Source organism: Trichoderma gamsii (assembly GCF_001481775.2).
Source record: "Trichoderma gamsii strain T6085 chromosome Unknown Scaffold_9.2, whole genome shotgun sequence".
In the NCBI taxonomy this organism is placed as follows: Eukaryota; Fungi; Ascomycota; class Sordariomycetes; order Hypocreales; family Hypocreaceae; genus Trichoderma; species Trichoderma gamsii.
The window spans coordinates 707,858-722,954 of record NW_020171346.1 but is presented as its reverse complement, the minus strand read 5'-3'; the positions used below and the strand labels follow the sequence as shown (position 1 = coordinate 722,954).

The 15,097-nt window shown below is 54.3% G+C and overlaps 7 protein-coding genes across 7 annotated transcripts; 3 read left to right on the top strand and 4 right to left on the bottom strand.

Moving 5' to 3' along the window:
* Positions 1 to 1,338: 1,338 nt before the first annotated feature.
* Positions 1,339 to 4,198, bottom strand: TGAM01_v203508 (hypothetical protein; the record flags this gene model as incomplete). Its single annotated transcript, XM_018801167.1, has 3 exons — positions 1,339 to 3,387; positions 3,453 to 4,051; positions 4,192 to 4,198. 3 exons carry the CDS (start codon positions 4,196 to 4,198, stop codon positions 1,339 to 1,341), a joined length of 2,655 nt encoding a protein of 884 aa, XP_018665438.1.
* Positions 4,199 to 5,524: 1,326 nt separating this feature from the next.
* Positions 5,525 to 6,480, top strand: TGAM01_v203507 (proteasome subunit alpha type-4; the record flags this gene model as incomplete). Its single annotated transcript, XM_018801168.1, has 4 exons — positions 5,525 to 5,548; positions 5,629 to 5,813; positions 5,875 to 6,293; positions 6,353 to 6,480. 4 exons carry the CDS (start codon positions 5,525 to 5,527, stop codon positions 6,478 to 6,480), a joined length of 756 nt encoding a protein of 251 aa, XP_018665439.1.
* Positions 6,481 to 6,759: 279 nt separating this feature from the next.
* Positions 6,760 to 7,831, bottom strand: TGAM01_v203506 (hypothetical protein; the record flags this gene model as incomplete). The annotated part of the gene is made up of 4 exons (XM_018801169.1): positions 6,760 to 7,442; positions 7,501 to 7,594; positions 7,649 to 7,705; positions 7,763 to 7,831. 4 exons carry the CDS (start codon positions 7,829 to 7,831, stop codon positions 6,760 to 6,762), a joined length of 903 nt encoding a protein of 300 aa, XP_018665440.1.
* Positions 7,832 to 8,351: 520 nt separating this feature from the next.
* On the bottom strand, positions 8,352 to 9,274 carry TGAM01_v203504 (TIM-barrel enzyme family protein; the record flags this gene model as incomplete). Its single annotated transcript, XM_018801170.1, has 2 exons — positions 8,352 to 8,957; positions 9,041 to 9,274. The coding sequence occupies 2 exons, from the start codon at positions 9,272 to 9,274 to the stop codon at positions 8,352 to 8,354; spliced, it is 840 nt and encodes a 279-aa protein (XP_018665441.1).
* A 561-nt stretch (positions 9,275 to 9,835) lies between these two features.
* Positions 9,836 to 11,110, top strand: TGAM01_v203505 (transcriptional regulator; the record flags this gene model as incomplete). Its single annotated transcript, XM_018801171.1, has 1 exon — positions 9,836 to 11,110. The coding sequence occupies one exon, from the start codon at positions 9,836 to 9,838 to the stop codon at positions 11,108 to 11,110; it is 1,275 nt and encodes a 424-aa protein (XP_018665442.1).
* A 429-nt stretch (positions 11,111 to 11,539) lies between these two features.
* TGAM01_v203503 (hypothetical protein) lies at positions 11,540 to 13,243 on the top strand (the record flags this gene model as incomplete). Its single annotated transcript, XM_018801172.1, has 1 exon — positions 11,540 to 13,243. The coding sequence occupies one exon, from the start codon at positions 11,540 to 11,542 to the stop codon at positions 13,241 to 13,243; it is 1,704 nt and encodes a 567-aa protein (XP_018665443.1).
* A 54-nt stretch (positions 13,244 to 13,297) lies between these two features.
* TGAM01_v203502 (hypothetical protein) lies at positions 13,298 to 14,946 on the bottom strand (the record flags this gene model as incomplete). The annotated part of the gene is made up of 2 exons (XM_018801173.1): positions 13,298 to 14,708; positions 14,825 to 14,946. 2 exons carry the CDS (start codon positions 14,944 to 14,946, stop codon positions 13,298 to 13,300), a joined length of 1,533 nt encoding a protein of 510 aa, XP_018665444.1.
* Positions 14,947 to 15,097: the final 151 nt, after the last annotated feature.

Below are 15,097 nucleotides of genomic sequence, written 5' to 3'. Positions count from 1 at the left end.
GAAATAGATATTCTCATCAGCTCAAGAGCGCAGCAATGGCCGAGCAGCAGGAGCCTCACTCGCTGGCTTCGACGTTTCCAAACCCGCCAGACTTTTGGAAAGCCTTTACGCCGGATAGGATCGCCAGGATTGAGGAGCTGCGACGAGCTCATGCGGCAGACGAGGATACGGACACAGAGGGCGCGGATACAGAAGTCGTGCGGATCGCGAATCTGCCTGAGGACCTGATTGCGCTGCAGCCGCCCCCGGAGCCGGCAGATGGACGATGGCGCGTGTTTGGCGACCAGTACATGGTGCGTATAGAATACAGCCCTCTACAGTATAGGTATATCGTCTAACTGTGGTTCCCAGCTCGACGACAAGCTGCCCACGCTCGAGGAGCAAGGCATCGACAACCTGCCCGCCACAAACTCGGCCGCCGACAAAGACGCCAAGCACTACGACCGCGCCTTTGAGCTCAAGCGCCTCGCCAAGTCGCTGCTGCTCAACTTTCTCGAGCTGACGGGCGTCATGGCGCGCAGCCCCGCCGACGCAGAGGCCAAGATCAATGATCTGCGCACAGTCTTCATCAACATGCACCACATCCTCAACGAGTACCGGCCGCATCAGGCGCGCGAGTCGGCGATTGAGATGATGCAGGACCATCTGGACCGCACAAGGACGGAGACGGCGGCGATACGGACGCAGGTGGATAAGGCGCGGAAGGTGCTCGAGGGGCTGGGGAGCTTGGATTTGTCGTTGTTCAAGGGGGAGGGGTTGGCTGTTGGAGGGGGGGATGTGGATGTTGGGGTGGCGAGGACGGAAGAGGAGAGGGAGGCTGCTGCGTGGGCGACGGCGGATGCGTTGATCCTGTGATGAATGGTGGAGCATAACTATGGGAAGTTTTGAGTTGACTTTTGACGCGAAAGGTTGCGATTTGATGGGCATATCGAGCGAGCAGAGAATCATGATATCATATCGGGGCAACACAATGGCGGGACGAAGGCTGGGGACTGCTATATGGAGGAACTATTGAATGCTAGATACCAACTGAAGTTGATGAATTACGACATGGCGAGGAACAACGGTTATAAGCTCCTCACAAGGAAAATCAAGGACGGTGTATCAATCAGATGCACAAACCAGTTAATTAATAAAACCAATCAACAACCAACATATGAGGATGACAGTTACATAGAAATAAACTGTCAATTAAAGACTTCATATCACATCGTAACAATAACCAAAATTTGGTATCATCCATTACAGGCATTCCCTAAGCTACATCTAGACGTAAAACCCAAAAAATTCGCAAAGCCCGTCATACAAACTCGTACACTTCCCATTTCCCATTTGCCCTCACGTCCTTCTCACAGCTGGAACTCCAACTCCAGCTACGCCCCCAACAACTCCAGCAACAACCTGCGGTAACGGCGTTGCTGCTACGCCTCCCCCCTGACCATTCTCCGCTCCATTCCCACTGCCACTATTTCCAGCCCCTTCTTTCTCCAGCAGATCCGCCAAGTACTTCAAATCGTCTCTTGCGCGGGGATCTCTCTCGATAATCGTCTTGACCACCTCCCACTCTCGCCGCGACATCTGGTATGCCTGCGGAAGAATAAACTGCACCGTGGGCACGCTGATGAGCGGTCCTAGGACTTCCCTCGCCGTGACGACGCCGGCGTCTTGCTGGCCTTGTTTCCTCTGGTCGTCTGGGACTTGGTGATGTGCCGGGGGCGCTGGCGTTGTCTGAGAAGAGGATGATGACCCTGCCGCGGCGTGGGGAGATGGCGCAGGGCGGTTGAGATGCGGTAGCTGAGGGATGGGGACTGGCGTGGCGGATTGGCCGTGGCCGTTGGGAGGTGCGGCGGCGGGAGGGAATGGAGAGGAAGCGATTTGAGGAGTGGCGGGAGAAAAGGCCGGGCCGGAAGTCGAGTTGCTTCGCTGGTTGTATCCAGCGGGCGTAGGAGTAGGAGGAGGTTGTGATGCCGTCGACGCGTTGGCGTTGATGTTGGCAGCTTCGTTGTGCAGCATCTGCTTCAGCTGGTCTGGCTCGTTGCGGTAAACAAAGACAGCGAGCAACAGTGGCTCGGTCCGCGACTTGGGAATGTAGTTGTCCACCAGGTTGAGCATAAACTCGGGGTGGCCATCCTCGCCGGCGGGGACAGGCACTAGATACGTGTCTCGTACGTTGCCGGCGACCTTATTGCCAACGACGCCGTACCGATTCTTGCTCACAAAGTAGTTGATAAGGTTGTTGAACTCCTGCTTCGAGTCTGGCGATGTCGGCGTGATGTTGACAACGATGATATCGGTCAGGTTGCTATACCGTAGGCTGCACAGGTACTCGATGGCACTCTGCTGCGGGATGCGGCCGGCCACAGTCATTTGGCGCGGGATGAGCTTCGACCAGGGCCCAAACGACGCAAAGTTGGCGCCGCCAATGTGCTTGGCCGTCGCTTGGAAGTCGGCAATGGAGCTCATGGCCAGTGAGCCGCGCCAGATGACGTCGGGATCGGAGGCTTCCTCGGTAGGTGAGTAAGGAGGCGATTCATTGTCATCTTGTAACATACGATCCACGTCAGGATCGAACCCGGGCCCCTGTGTGTTAAGCACTGGAGCAGAGGGCCTGCGGCGGTGAGCTGCTGTGGGAGACTTGACGGCCGAAAACACCTTTCCAATGTCAAAGTTAGACTGGCTAGGAGATCGTTGGCTCAAAGCTTCATCGCCCAGCTCACCCGCTCCTCCAATCGACTCGCGCTTAACGTGCTGATTTTGTTGCTGGGGCTGGCTCTGTTTCTCATCTGCTCCGGCTCGAGGGCCTCCAGCCGAGGGCATCGGGGCATCGCTGCCAATCATGCCCTCGTCCTCGACAATCTCTTCGCCCTTGTGTGTGCGTCTTACTCGAGGGCCCGTCTCCGATGTGTACAAGATGGACTGCTTCTCAGCCCTCGCCTTCATCTCGGCCGTCTGCCTCTGCTGCTCCGACGAGGCAAGCTGCTCCGATGTCATGACGGCGAGCGTCATTGGAGAGTACTTTTGGTCCCAAAGCCCCTGGAACAACTCGGGATTGTGCTTGAGATTGAACGACAGCGATTTTATCTGCTGGCTGTACTCCTTCTGGCCTTTGGAAAGCGGATGGGTGTCAAAAACAGCGCGCTCAATCTGCAGCGCATACTTGTCGGCGAGGGCTTCCGCATTTTCATCTTCTGGCAGCTCGATATCGCCGCTTTTTGCGAGCGTCGAAATGACATGGGCAAGCGATTTCTTCAGTGCCTTTGCAGGGCCGACGCGAGTGCCGGGGAGCTCTCCGATGGACTGTGTCAAGTCTTCTGGTGGCGTGTATTTGACAGAATGAGCAGCGACGGGGACAGCCTCATCCTCTGATACGCGACGCATCTTGGTAGTCTATATCCGGTTAGTATTATGAAGTCGTATATATAGAAAATCGCCATTAGCGACATGACACGCACCTTTCCATCCACGTCTTGAGAGTCCTCTCTCGCCTTTCGCTTGCCCTGCTTGGTGGCAGCCGCAGCATCCTTCTTGTCCCTGGCCGCAGCATCCGGTGTGGGCGATGCCTTTGCCTGAGCGGCATCCTTTTCAGCATCCTCGCGGGTATCGCTGCCTCGCTTTCCCTTCTTCCTTCCGCCGCGCTTCTTCTTGCGCTCGGTTTCCTCTTCGTGAGCCTTGCGCCGGGCCTCCCACAGTTTCTCTCCACGCGCAATAGCGTCGAGCAGTTCCTTGTGGTTTTCCGGCTTGCACTCTTCGCACCAGTAGTTCTCCGGGATCTCGTCCTCGTACGAGCTCACGCCGACGCAGACGTTGTGCTGCCATACGAAGCACGTCTCGCACGAGATCCAGGCCTCGCCCGAGTCTTCGTCCTGCTCGGTGGCGCCGCAGACGCAGCGGATCACCTCTTCGGGGTCTTGCGACTGCTCCTTCTCCTGCACCTGGGCCTTTTTGTTCTTCTTGTTCTGTCGGCGTTTCGGCGCTGGGGCTTCCAGCTCGTCAAAGGCCTTGGTGTGCTGGCCTTTGGTTGCTCGTACCGAGCGTCGAGGTTCGGCTTCTCCTGCAATTGCTTCTCGTTAGCAAACATCCCATACATGCGACGACGTAAATCAGCAGTGCCGGATCAAATCAGATCAGATGGGCCCCAGGCCAATGAGTCGCATCGACGAAGACCGTCAGTTGTGGTTTTCTTTAACTTACCAGACATGGTAATGGAGCACGCGCAAAGGCGTCGCCGCAGCTATTGGGGGTGTGCGAGTCGACTAGTTTAATGCAGGTTCTACTATGGAAGCGACGCGAAAAGGGAAGAAAAAACTTTTCTTGCGTTGCGCTTCAGGCGGGCATATGGGAAGATTTACAAAACGGGCAAAGGCAGCAACTAGTAGGTAGTCACAGAACAGCTAAAAACCAACAGATTCCTCTCTTCAGCCCGAATTAATTTTTCAGTGCGGCCAAGTTCAAACCAGCAATCAACTCCTCCTAGATACAGATGGTATCGCGTGAGCTGCACCGTGATGGAAGGCTTTGGCGGAGCTACAAAGGCGGCGCGTGCCGATTAGCTTGCGAGGAAAAGAAAAAATAGCGAGCTGTTGGTGATGACGGCAGCTTGCGTGGGGTCGTCCCGGTAGCCCCTTGGAGTGGATACAGGTGGAAGCAAAGGCGGGTGGCGCGTCTTTGGCTGGTTGGCAGATGGCGGCAGATGCGGACAGCTGGCCCGACAAGCTGTGGATTTGGAGTTGTAGATAGCTATATCCTGGGGGGGTGAGATGAGATGAGATGAGATGAGACAAGATGCAATCGCAGATACAAGATCGGCTCCTTTGATAATGGAAGCCCAGTCACAGACAAAGTCGGTCTCCGATGACGGCGACAGGTGACGCTATTCCCGGCGTCTCAACCAACAGCTGCTCGTCGGTGTTCAACGTACTGTGGAGAGTTGAGAGGTGAAAGAGACAAGAAAAAGAGCAGAAGCGGAAGAAACAGAAAAGAGCTCTTGAAACTCTGCCCGCCCCAAGGCTGGCATAAGCTAAGCTGGTGACGGCCCAAGACTGGCTGGCTGGATGATGATGGGATGACGGAGCTTAGTCATGAAGGGCAAAAGAGAGTCGATTTGCTTCTGCCGGTGCAGCGTCGGCTATTTAATCGCCACTCGATACAGGTATGATGGAATCTTTCCTTCAGCCTTGTCTCTTGATGCCTCAGGCTAGTTCTAGACTATCCAGTTCACTTACATAATCTGATCCAACGGCAGCTGACTCAGCCAGCCCAAAGCGAGCAGCTCCAGGGTATCAGTGCACTTAGCAGTACCTCCAGGCTGTACCTCAGAAGCTACGCGGCGGTCGTGCCTGGAGCTCCAGTGGAAAGTGACGCCGGCCTTTTGCTTGTTCCCCTCCATACCCGAAGCCAATCCTCGAATCCGCTGCCTCATCGCCAACGAAGCCCCCATTCACTTGCCATTGTGTGCTTGTGCCATTAATTCCTCTCCGACTTCCATCTTGGCTTCTGCGGCAGCAAAAGAGATTGCCCCGCCAACATGTCCCGCCGCTACGATTCCCGAGTACGTCTGCGAGCTGCCATGTGCATATGCAATGTCAATATCAGCCAGACTCGCTAACCACAGCACATTTGGTGCCCTAGACAACCATCTTCTCGCCCGAGGGCCGTCTCTACCAGGTCGAATATGCGCTAGAAGCCATTTCCCACGCCGGTACCGCCATCGGCATCCTCGCCAAGGATGGAATCGTCCTGGCCGCCGAGCGAAAGGTCACCTCGAAGCTGCTGGAGCAGGACACATCCGCCGAGAAGCTCTACGTCCTAAACGAGTGCGTTGCCTGGCACAAGGACTCTGTTTACCCCCGAGAAATAATACTAACATTGGTGCAGCAACATGATCTGCGCAGTAGCAGGCATGACCGCCGACGCCAACATCCTCATCAACTACGCCCGCCAAGCCGCCCAGCGATACCTCCTCACGTACAACGAAGACATCCCCTGCGAACAGCTGGTGCGCCGATTGTGCGATCTGAAGCAGGGCTACACACAGCACGGTGGTCTGCGGCCGTTTGGCGTTTCCTTCATCTACGCCGGCTGGGACCCCCGGAGACAGTTCCAGCTATATCTCAGCAACCCCTCAGGAAACTACGGCGGATGGAAGGCCACAAGCGCGGGAGCCAACAATGCCAGCGCGCAGAGTCTGCTGAAGCAGGATTACAAGGAGGACTGCACGCTCAAGGAGGCATGCGGCGTGGCTGTCAAGGTTCTTAGCAAGACCATGGACTCTACAAAGCTGAGCAGCGAGAAGAGTAAGCTGTGACTGGTTCCAAATTGCTACACGAACAAGCCTGCTAACATTTGCATCTAGTTGAATTCGCGACGGTTGGACAGACTGAGGACGGCAAGATCTACCACAAGCTGTGGAGTGCCGATGAGATCACGGCGCTGCTGAAGGAGCACGACCTGGCCAAGAGCGAGGACGCAGAGGAGAAATAACAAACAAATAAACAAACATTTTAGAGGTGTTGAAACTATACGAGTAGACTAAGAATGGGCACTTAATGACACATGCACATACCAAAAGGGGGGTGAGAATAGCCCCAATCACAATTTGATGATGTGTCCCATGGCAGATATACGTGTGATGTGAGCTCTTGACTCTTTCGTTTTGAAGTCTTCATCTCTCCATGGAAATTCATGTACGCCAAACATACGTAAATCCCTGCGCTATGATACATTGCAAAATAGATGATCAAATCTTTCCATCGATCCCAGTCAGCTTCTCCGCGTTCCCAGCGGAAATACAAGACCGCTGTCCTGATCTTCCTCATCTCTCACGCGCTGCCATCCCGGTTGCGCCTCAGCAGATGGATGCGGATGAGGCTCCTCGCAAACAGGGCTCGTAAGGTGAGGCCAATGTCTCCTGTAGCTCCAGTACGCAACCGTCATGCCGAGCGCCGATCCAACGCACACATCGTACACATCATGGCGATAATCCTCGGTCCGCGAAATGGCTATCAGCGCAGCGCCAAGAAGGGGGACAAGGCAGATGAGCGCTCGGCTGAGATCGCGTCCACCTGTGTAGTAGTTGAAGACGTGCAGCTGACCAGCCAGAAAAAGACTCAGGAAGCCCAGGCCGGCAAAGGAAAAGGACGAGTGGCCAGAGGGAAACGAGCGCCAGCCGTCTTGCAGGGTGTGCCCATCGGGAGCGGTGCAGACGTCGATAGTGACGAGGACGTTGGGCTTGGTGTCTGCGGATGGCTGGCAGCGGGCGAGGAGGTCTGGTCGGGGGCGGCCAACGGCGTTTTTGACGACGTCGGTGATGAAGGAGGAGAGGACGATGGAGATGGCAAAGGAGAGGTAGGTGGCTTCGTGCTTGTGGGTGGAGGCGCGGGAGATGGTGTTGTAGGCGATGAGGACGCCTAGGGGGATGAAGAGGGCGTATAGGAAGTTGAGGGCTGTTGTGGTGAGTTAGATGAGAAGACGATGACGATGCGTTTACTAGGATAAACGTACGGACGGTGACGCGCTCATGCTCGGCGTGGGGATATGAGATGCGGAGATCGTTGGTGAAGAACATGCGATGGAACGGGTTGACCAGGTTGACAATCTAGGGGGGTCAGTATCGATATCAATATGAGGCTGTTGAAGTGTAGAGACGCACCAGCATCCACCCGGCTAGGAGGACTATGAAGCCGACATAATCTGGCGCATGAGTTTTCTGCATAGACGTCAGCGACTCTATTATTGACATATAGTTAGGTATGGTTCAACTGACTTTCCAGAATCTGGCCAGAGGACCCATTGAGGAGCTCGAATCGCCTTGAGTGGAGGTTCGCGAAGGCATGATTTGCGCTGGGCAGATGAGATAATTACAGCGAGGCGGCGATGATAACAATGAGTGGAAACTAGCTTATAAGTGGCATGTCCATAAGAACGGCTATTGTGGCTACGGGAACATTTGAGGTTTTGTTGAGTAACTCGAAAAGAAAAATGTTGGCTGAGTTCAAGTGAGGTTGGCGATGCTGGTAGTCGCTACAAAAATGGGGCTGGGTGCAGGGTAGGTGTACGTGGACTAGGCGAGATTTCAAGGGGACACGTCACGGAGGGTAGAAGCGTCCGGTGAACCGAGCAGATGCGTATTGAAATTGCTGTTGGTATTAGTTGAGATTGGAAGCAATAAAAAATTTATCCAGGACGAAGACACGGGTGTCGGGGCGAGTTGTTGAGCTTCATCATCAGTTGTAAGCTTTGATACATGTATACAGCCACACAGATTGGTATACAGTTCCAAATACATTTTGCTCATATCCCATATTCAAACACCAACAACGGTTCGATAAAATACAAATATACACGGTTTTACTTCACAGCCTCGGCTTTATTTCTTTGAAGCTCTTGGTAATCTCAGTAATGGCCGTCTCAACCGGCAGCCTCTCCATGGAACTCGCCCCATAAAAGCCATGAAGCCCCTTTACCCGACTGAGCACATACTCTGCGTCTTTCGGCGCCGCAATAGGCCCTCCGTGGCATAAAACAATAACATCCGGGTTGATCTCAACGGCCGCATCGCGAATCTCCTGAATCAGCTTCACAGACTCATCCAGCGTCTTGCCCGTAGCAGCGCCGATGGACCCGCTCGTGGTGAGGCCCATGTGTGCAACGAGAACGTCTGCGCCAGCACGAGCCATCTTCTTGCTCTCCTCGACGTTGAAGACGTACGGCGTGGTCAGCAGGTTCAGCGAGTGAGCTTGGCGGATCATGTCAACTTCCAGGTCGTATCCCATGCCGGTCTCCTCGAGATTGGCTCTGAACTGGCCGTCGATGAGGCCGACGGTGGGGAAGTTTTGGACGCCGGCGAAGCCTAGGTCGCGCAGCTGCTTGAGAAAGGTGGGAATGTCGCGGAAGGGATCTGTGCCGCAGACGCCGGCGATGACTGGCGTGTGCTTGACCACGGGGAGGACTTCATTTGCCTGTGGGACTTCATTCAGCTCCAGACGCATATAAGATGGCCTTGAACCCCCATAACAGAGAGTGTAAGTCAGCTTCTGCTTACCATGTCGACAACAATGCCGTTGGCATCGCCATACGGCATCAAGCCGGACAGGGACCCGCGGCCAGCCATGCGGAAGCGGCCGCTGTTGTAGATGATGATGAGGTCGCCGCCTCCAGCCTCGATGAACTTTGCCGATAAGCCAATGCCAGCGCCTGCGCCGACGATGGATTTGCCCTCGGCGATTCGCGCGCGGAGACTGGCCAGGATCTTGTCTCTATCTGTTGGCGGCGCCATGGCTATTTGCTGTTTCGTGTAAGTGAATTGTAGAACTTGTATTTAAAAGAGAATCTTACAATTCAATTATCTCTCTTTGAATGCGACTTAGCCGCTGGGAAACAGGATCCCGAATCAGCTTAGAAGACGACTTTCATAATGGGGAGCTTTGGCCGGATCCAGAACTGGCATGGATTTCTAGTGGAGAAGTGTCTCGTCGTTGATGTCAGATTTCCGAGCTCCCCCACCAAATAATCTACCCGCCACACTGTCTTGTTGCTTTTTGGTCGCATTGGCACCGAGTTTCTGGTTGAGCCTCTCGTCTCTTTTTTTTCGTTGTAGGTGTTAAGGATGCGTTGACGTCGGCACACCGGCGTTGGATTCCGAGCCTCATTGTCTCACAGGATGCCAATCGTAGATCTCCCTGCATAACCCCGCATTGGGCAGTTCTTTTCTTTCTATGATTGATTCTTGTTAATGATACTCTGCATGTTGGCCGAAATAAACATTTCATCTATCCAACAGGCGAATGACTGAGAGTATCTATACGCGAGAAGTGCAGCACTGCTTCAACCGCCCAACATGACTGTGGCCTTTGTCGTCATCATCGGCACTTGCGACACCAAGCTCCAGGAACTGATTTTTCTCAAAGACCAGATTCAAGATGGCACTACTGTCATGCCGTTTATTATAGACGTTGGACGAAACCCAGTTGAACACGAGGCCATCAATACCTCTCAGGCCAAGCTCCTATCAAGCCATGGCGATGGAGCTGATGTCTCAAACATGCCAAGGGCCGAGTTCGTAGAGCTCATGGCTCGCTGTGCTACCAAGGCAATTCGGAATATGTATGAAGCAGGCATGGTTGACGGCATCATCTCGGCGGGAGGTTCCAGCGGCACGGCTCTCGCAGCAGCTATCATGCGCGATGCCGTCTTCCCTGTTGGGCTTCCCAAGCTCATTGTCTCGACAATGGCGAGCGGCGACACACGGCCCGTGGTTGGCGAGACGGACATAACTCTGATGCACTCCGTCGTGGACATTGCTGGGCTGAATCCCATTTTGCGAGACATCTTGAGCAATGCCGGCGCGGCCATTGCCAACATGGCTCTGTCCCACGCCGCCAGAAAGGAAAAGAAGATGGAAGATGCAGCGGCAGAGTCAATCAAGAAGTGGCGGGTGGGCATCACCATGTTTGGCGTCACAACGCCTGGGGTCGATGCCATCCGCGCCCATCTCGAATCCAACTACACTGTCGAAACGTATGTTTTCCATGCCGTTGGCACTGGCGGCCGAGCAATGGAGCGGCTCATCCGCGAAGGCCAGCTCGACGCAATCATTGATCTCACGACAACTGAAATCTGCGATCATCTGGGTGGCGGAGTTCTTTCGGCGGGAGGAGAACGGCTGGAAGCCGCTGTTGAGGCCAGTCTGCCCAATATCGTATCTCTGGGTGCTCTTGACATGATCAACTTTGGCCCAAGGGATACGCTGCCTAAGAAGTACGAGGACAGAGTCATCTATGAGCATAACCCGACTGTCACGCTGGTGAGGACTTCGCCGGATGAGTGCCGTGAAATCGGAGGCTTCATCGCCGAGAAGCTCAAGAAGACCAAGAGGTCGGACATGATAGAAGTGTGGATTCCCAAGGGAGGCGTCAGTGTGCTTGCGGTGCCTGGAGGCGTGTTTGAGGATCCTGAGGCGGACAAGGTGCTGTTTGAGGCGATCAAAACAGGATTATATGGGAGTGGGATAAAAATTGTTGAGGATGAGAGAGACGTTAATGACAAGGGCTTTGCACGGGATATCGCAGAGGCTTTGGCTGCGAAGTTGGGGGTGCAGAAGAGCGATAGCTGAAGGGCTTTGCAGAACTTATCTCTTGCTATTATGTACAGCGAGTGCTACTATTTAATGAACATGAAAGTTTTATATAACTGAGATAATAAGCCTATCTTACTCTCACATGCATGCATCGGTTTGCCATATCCTGTATCTAAGATGCAAAGATGCAAGCCCAGTGTCGTCCGTGTAAGTCGTGGAGGCCAAGCTCGGGACTTACAGCGAGCGCTAGTCGCTAAAACAGCCGCCCTTAGGGGCAGCTCCACCCATGAATGGTGTCCCGGCTGCTGAGCCGACGCCCGGGACGCGTCTATTGAATCCCGGGAGCTTTCCAGCCCAACCGCCAAAAAATATCCAGCTCCAAGCTCAGCTTTTCTTCTTCAACACGCCAGCTCTCTGCGCCACCTGCACTCATTGCCGCATCTCCTCTGAGCCGCATCGCAAGAAATGCTCAAGTCTACGCACAAAGCGGCGCCATTGGCTCCTCTGCCGCCGGGATGGACCGAACACCAGGCTCCGACTGGCCACACCTATTACTACAATGCCGAAACCAAGGAATCGACATACAAGCGACCGGGCGTCCAGCCAGCTCAAGTCGGACCCCAGCCTTCCTTCAATCCCTACGGCGCCGTACCGAATCTCTCGGATCCAAGAGTCGCAAATGCCTACATGGCGCAGTTCAACCAGCCGCCGCCCCAGGCGCAAAGGGGCGGCTTTGGCGGCGCTCGAGGCGGATTCGAAGGACGGCCGCGGCCACAGCCTGTGGACAAGCCCAGGAGAAAAGAGGCAATTCCCGGGTGCGAGCCGTGGATTCTGGTGTACACAAAGTATTCGCGACGCTTCGTGTACAACCCACTGAAGAATGCGAGCTACTGGCGCATACCTGAGAAGCTCATGCCCGCCATTTTGGAAATGGACAAGAAGCGGATACTCAGGTCGACGGCGGGCGAGGACGAGAAGGAAGCAGATGACGATCAAACGAAAGAGGAGGAGAGCAAAGAAGCTGAAAAGACAGCTGCGGATGCCGACTACGAAAGCGATGCATACATGTACGACGAGATCGAGGTGGATGACGAAGGCCAGGTCGTAGATCGAGAAGGGGACGAAAACGAGGACGACGAGCACTCTTCAAAGCGACAACGGATCGAAATGGGAGATGAGCAAGGCCGAGGCCCCACTGAATTCACAGAAGAAGATATCATTGCCCAGCTACAAGCCATGGGCGAAGACTACGGTCTCGAGCCTGGAGACTACGACGACGGCAATATGGAGGACTGGCCCGAAGGCGCAGAGGGCGTGGAATTCTCAGAAGAAGACGCAAAGTTTCTATTCAAAGATATGCTCATCGACCTCAACATCAACCCCTACAGCTCGTGGGACAAGCTTCTGGAGGAGGGCAAAATCGTCGAGGATCCCCGCTACACGGCCTTGGGCACGACAAAGGCGCGAAAGGAGTGCTGGGACGAGTGGACGCGGGAAAAGATTGCCGAGCTAAAGGAGCAGCGGGCCAAGCAGGAGAAGAAGGACCCCAAGATTGCGTGGATGGCGTTTCTACAAGAAAAGGCATCACCGAAGCTGTATTGGCCTGAGTTCAAGAGGAAATACAGAAAAGAGGACCCCATGAAGGATATGAAGCTGTCGGATAAGGATCGAGAAAAATCGTACCGAGAACACATTAACCGTCTCAAGATGTCGCAGACGACGCTCAAATCCGACCTCTCAGCCCTCCTCAAAGCACAGCCGATACACCTCCTGCATAACAAGTCGCTTGCCAATGGCTTGCCGGCGCAGGTCCTCACGGATATACGCTACATTTCTCTCGAGCCTAAAATCCGGGATCCTTTGGTCGAAGCCTACGTGCAGACATTGGCGCCGCCTCCTGAAGATATTGCCTCTGCGGTTGAAGATGAAGAGCAGAGAAAGGCGCGCGAGGCTAAAGAGAAGAGGGAAAAGGCGTTGGAGGAGCGGAACAGGGTGATTGAGGAGCAGAGGAGGAGGCGGGAGAGGGATGTGGCTGTGAGCAAGGCGAGGTTGAGAGAGGAAGAGAGGGAGCTGGAGGTTGCGATGAGGGTTGGGAAAAGGGGGTTGCAGAGCCAGTTGGCGAGCATGAAGCCTCAGGAGGAGCAGCAAGAAGAAAAGGGGGAGTCATGATGATTGTATAGCAAATGAGATGGTTACTTAATGGTACAGCATGGGTATATAGATTCAAAGATCATCAAAGAAGCGATCTGCTTTCTGCCGCACCTCTCCTGCCCACCTTTCCACATCTTGCGTGCCCTCAATGCCATCCTCCGTGAGATACACATCTACCATCGTCGCAGGCACCCACTCAAAGTACACGTTCTTCACAGTCACGCCCCTCAGCTCCCCATCAGATCCCTCTGACGCCGACCCAACAACATCTCCCCAGCTACGAACAAGCTCCCCCGCATCATTGTCCTCATCATGCCCAGGCGGATCAAACGGCAAAATCTTCTCCTTTTCTGCAACGACGACGATTTTCACACCGGGAGAAACATGCCTCGCTGCGAGGACGGCGGGCAGAGAGCCGGTCTTGTTGCTCACGTTGCCGGATTTGTCGATGAGGTCTGCGCCGAGGAGGAGGATGTGCGCGTTTTGGGAGGCGAGTGCGGCGCTGGCGTCGGTGTGGAGGGTGATGCTGGCGTTGATGCTGGGGTGGAGTTGGATAGTGGAGGAGAGGCGTTGGGCGACTTTGACGCCTTCGAAGAGGGGGCGGGATTCGAGGACGTGGATGTCGAGGGGACGAGTAGAGGAATCTGATGAGAGGACGTGGGTGAGGGAGGAAGTGATTGTTGAGCTGGATGAGAGGGTGATGATTTTGAGAGGCTTGTCGCTGGGGAAGTGGTCTAAGAAGGAGGCGAAGGTGGTGATGATTTTGGTTCCCGATTGCTGTCTTGCTTTTGCAAAGTCCTTGAGTGCAGCGCAGATTTGTTCGACTATTCTGTTTGAGAGACTGCTGCTGCTGTTGGTTGGCAGATGCTTCTCGATGATGTCGAGGCTGGACAGGACGACGCTGAGGATAGGGGCGCCCATGCTCTCTCGGCCGTTCTTCCAGAGATGCCATGCTGCGAATCTGACATTCTTCCACCATGACGTTTGGTCGTTTGTTTCTAGACGGGGAATCACGTCGAGATAGATGTCGAGGGCTTTTGCTGCTAATTCTCGTGCACCACTTACATGGTCGTCCTGCAGCGCTTTAAGCCCAGCTGCTAGGACGTCGGCTGCGTCTTTGCCCAGATCAATCTCGAACCAGACTCGTCGTAGACTTTCTTTCAGTCGCGGTACGCCTTGAAAGGCTTCATCGTCGGAGATTTCATCAGGGTCGAACCATTGGAATGCCTCGTGCTCCCAGTCGATTTTGATGCCCTCTTCGCCTGCACCGCCTTGCCGAGCAGACTTCAGGATGAAAGCAAACGGGTTGATTGTCCATTCGCGGCCGACGTCCAAATCTGTGAAGGAATAGGGCTTGCCCTGGCGGAAGAGACGCAGAGAGGATGCTGTGAGAGTGGTTTCTTCGGCGAGTTCGCGCCAGGCTGTGGCGAGGGGGGAACAGTCTTGGGGGTCGACGCTGCCTGAGATGGGGGCGAGTTTGTGGCTGCGAGATTGTTTAGTGTTTAAATATGTTTTAAATACATAGAGCCCAATACGCAATTGCTTTCATAGCTATGTTGCTTAACGAGAATGAGAGTAAGTGAAGCGGTTTATACTGACGGATATGTATTTACCTCCCCGCTTCTACGGAACAGCGCAACCTGGGGTCTGCGGGAGACATTTCCGTCTGGGAACTTGAAGATGAAGCTGACTGCCACGGCTCTCTTCTTTAGCGAAGACATTGTCATAGAATTACTACCTATAGAGATTGAATAATTGGAACTTGATGCTTTTTGACGATGATTAAGTGGATGAGACTGAGTGCAGGTTGGAGAGTTTTGGAGTATCCAACTCTATTTTGGAGGTGTGGCGTGACGTGACATCAACGCAGAA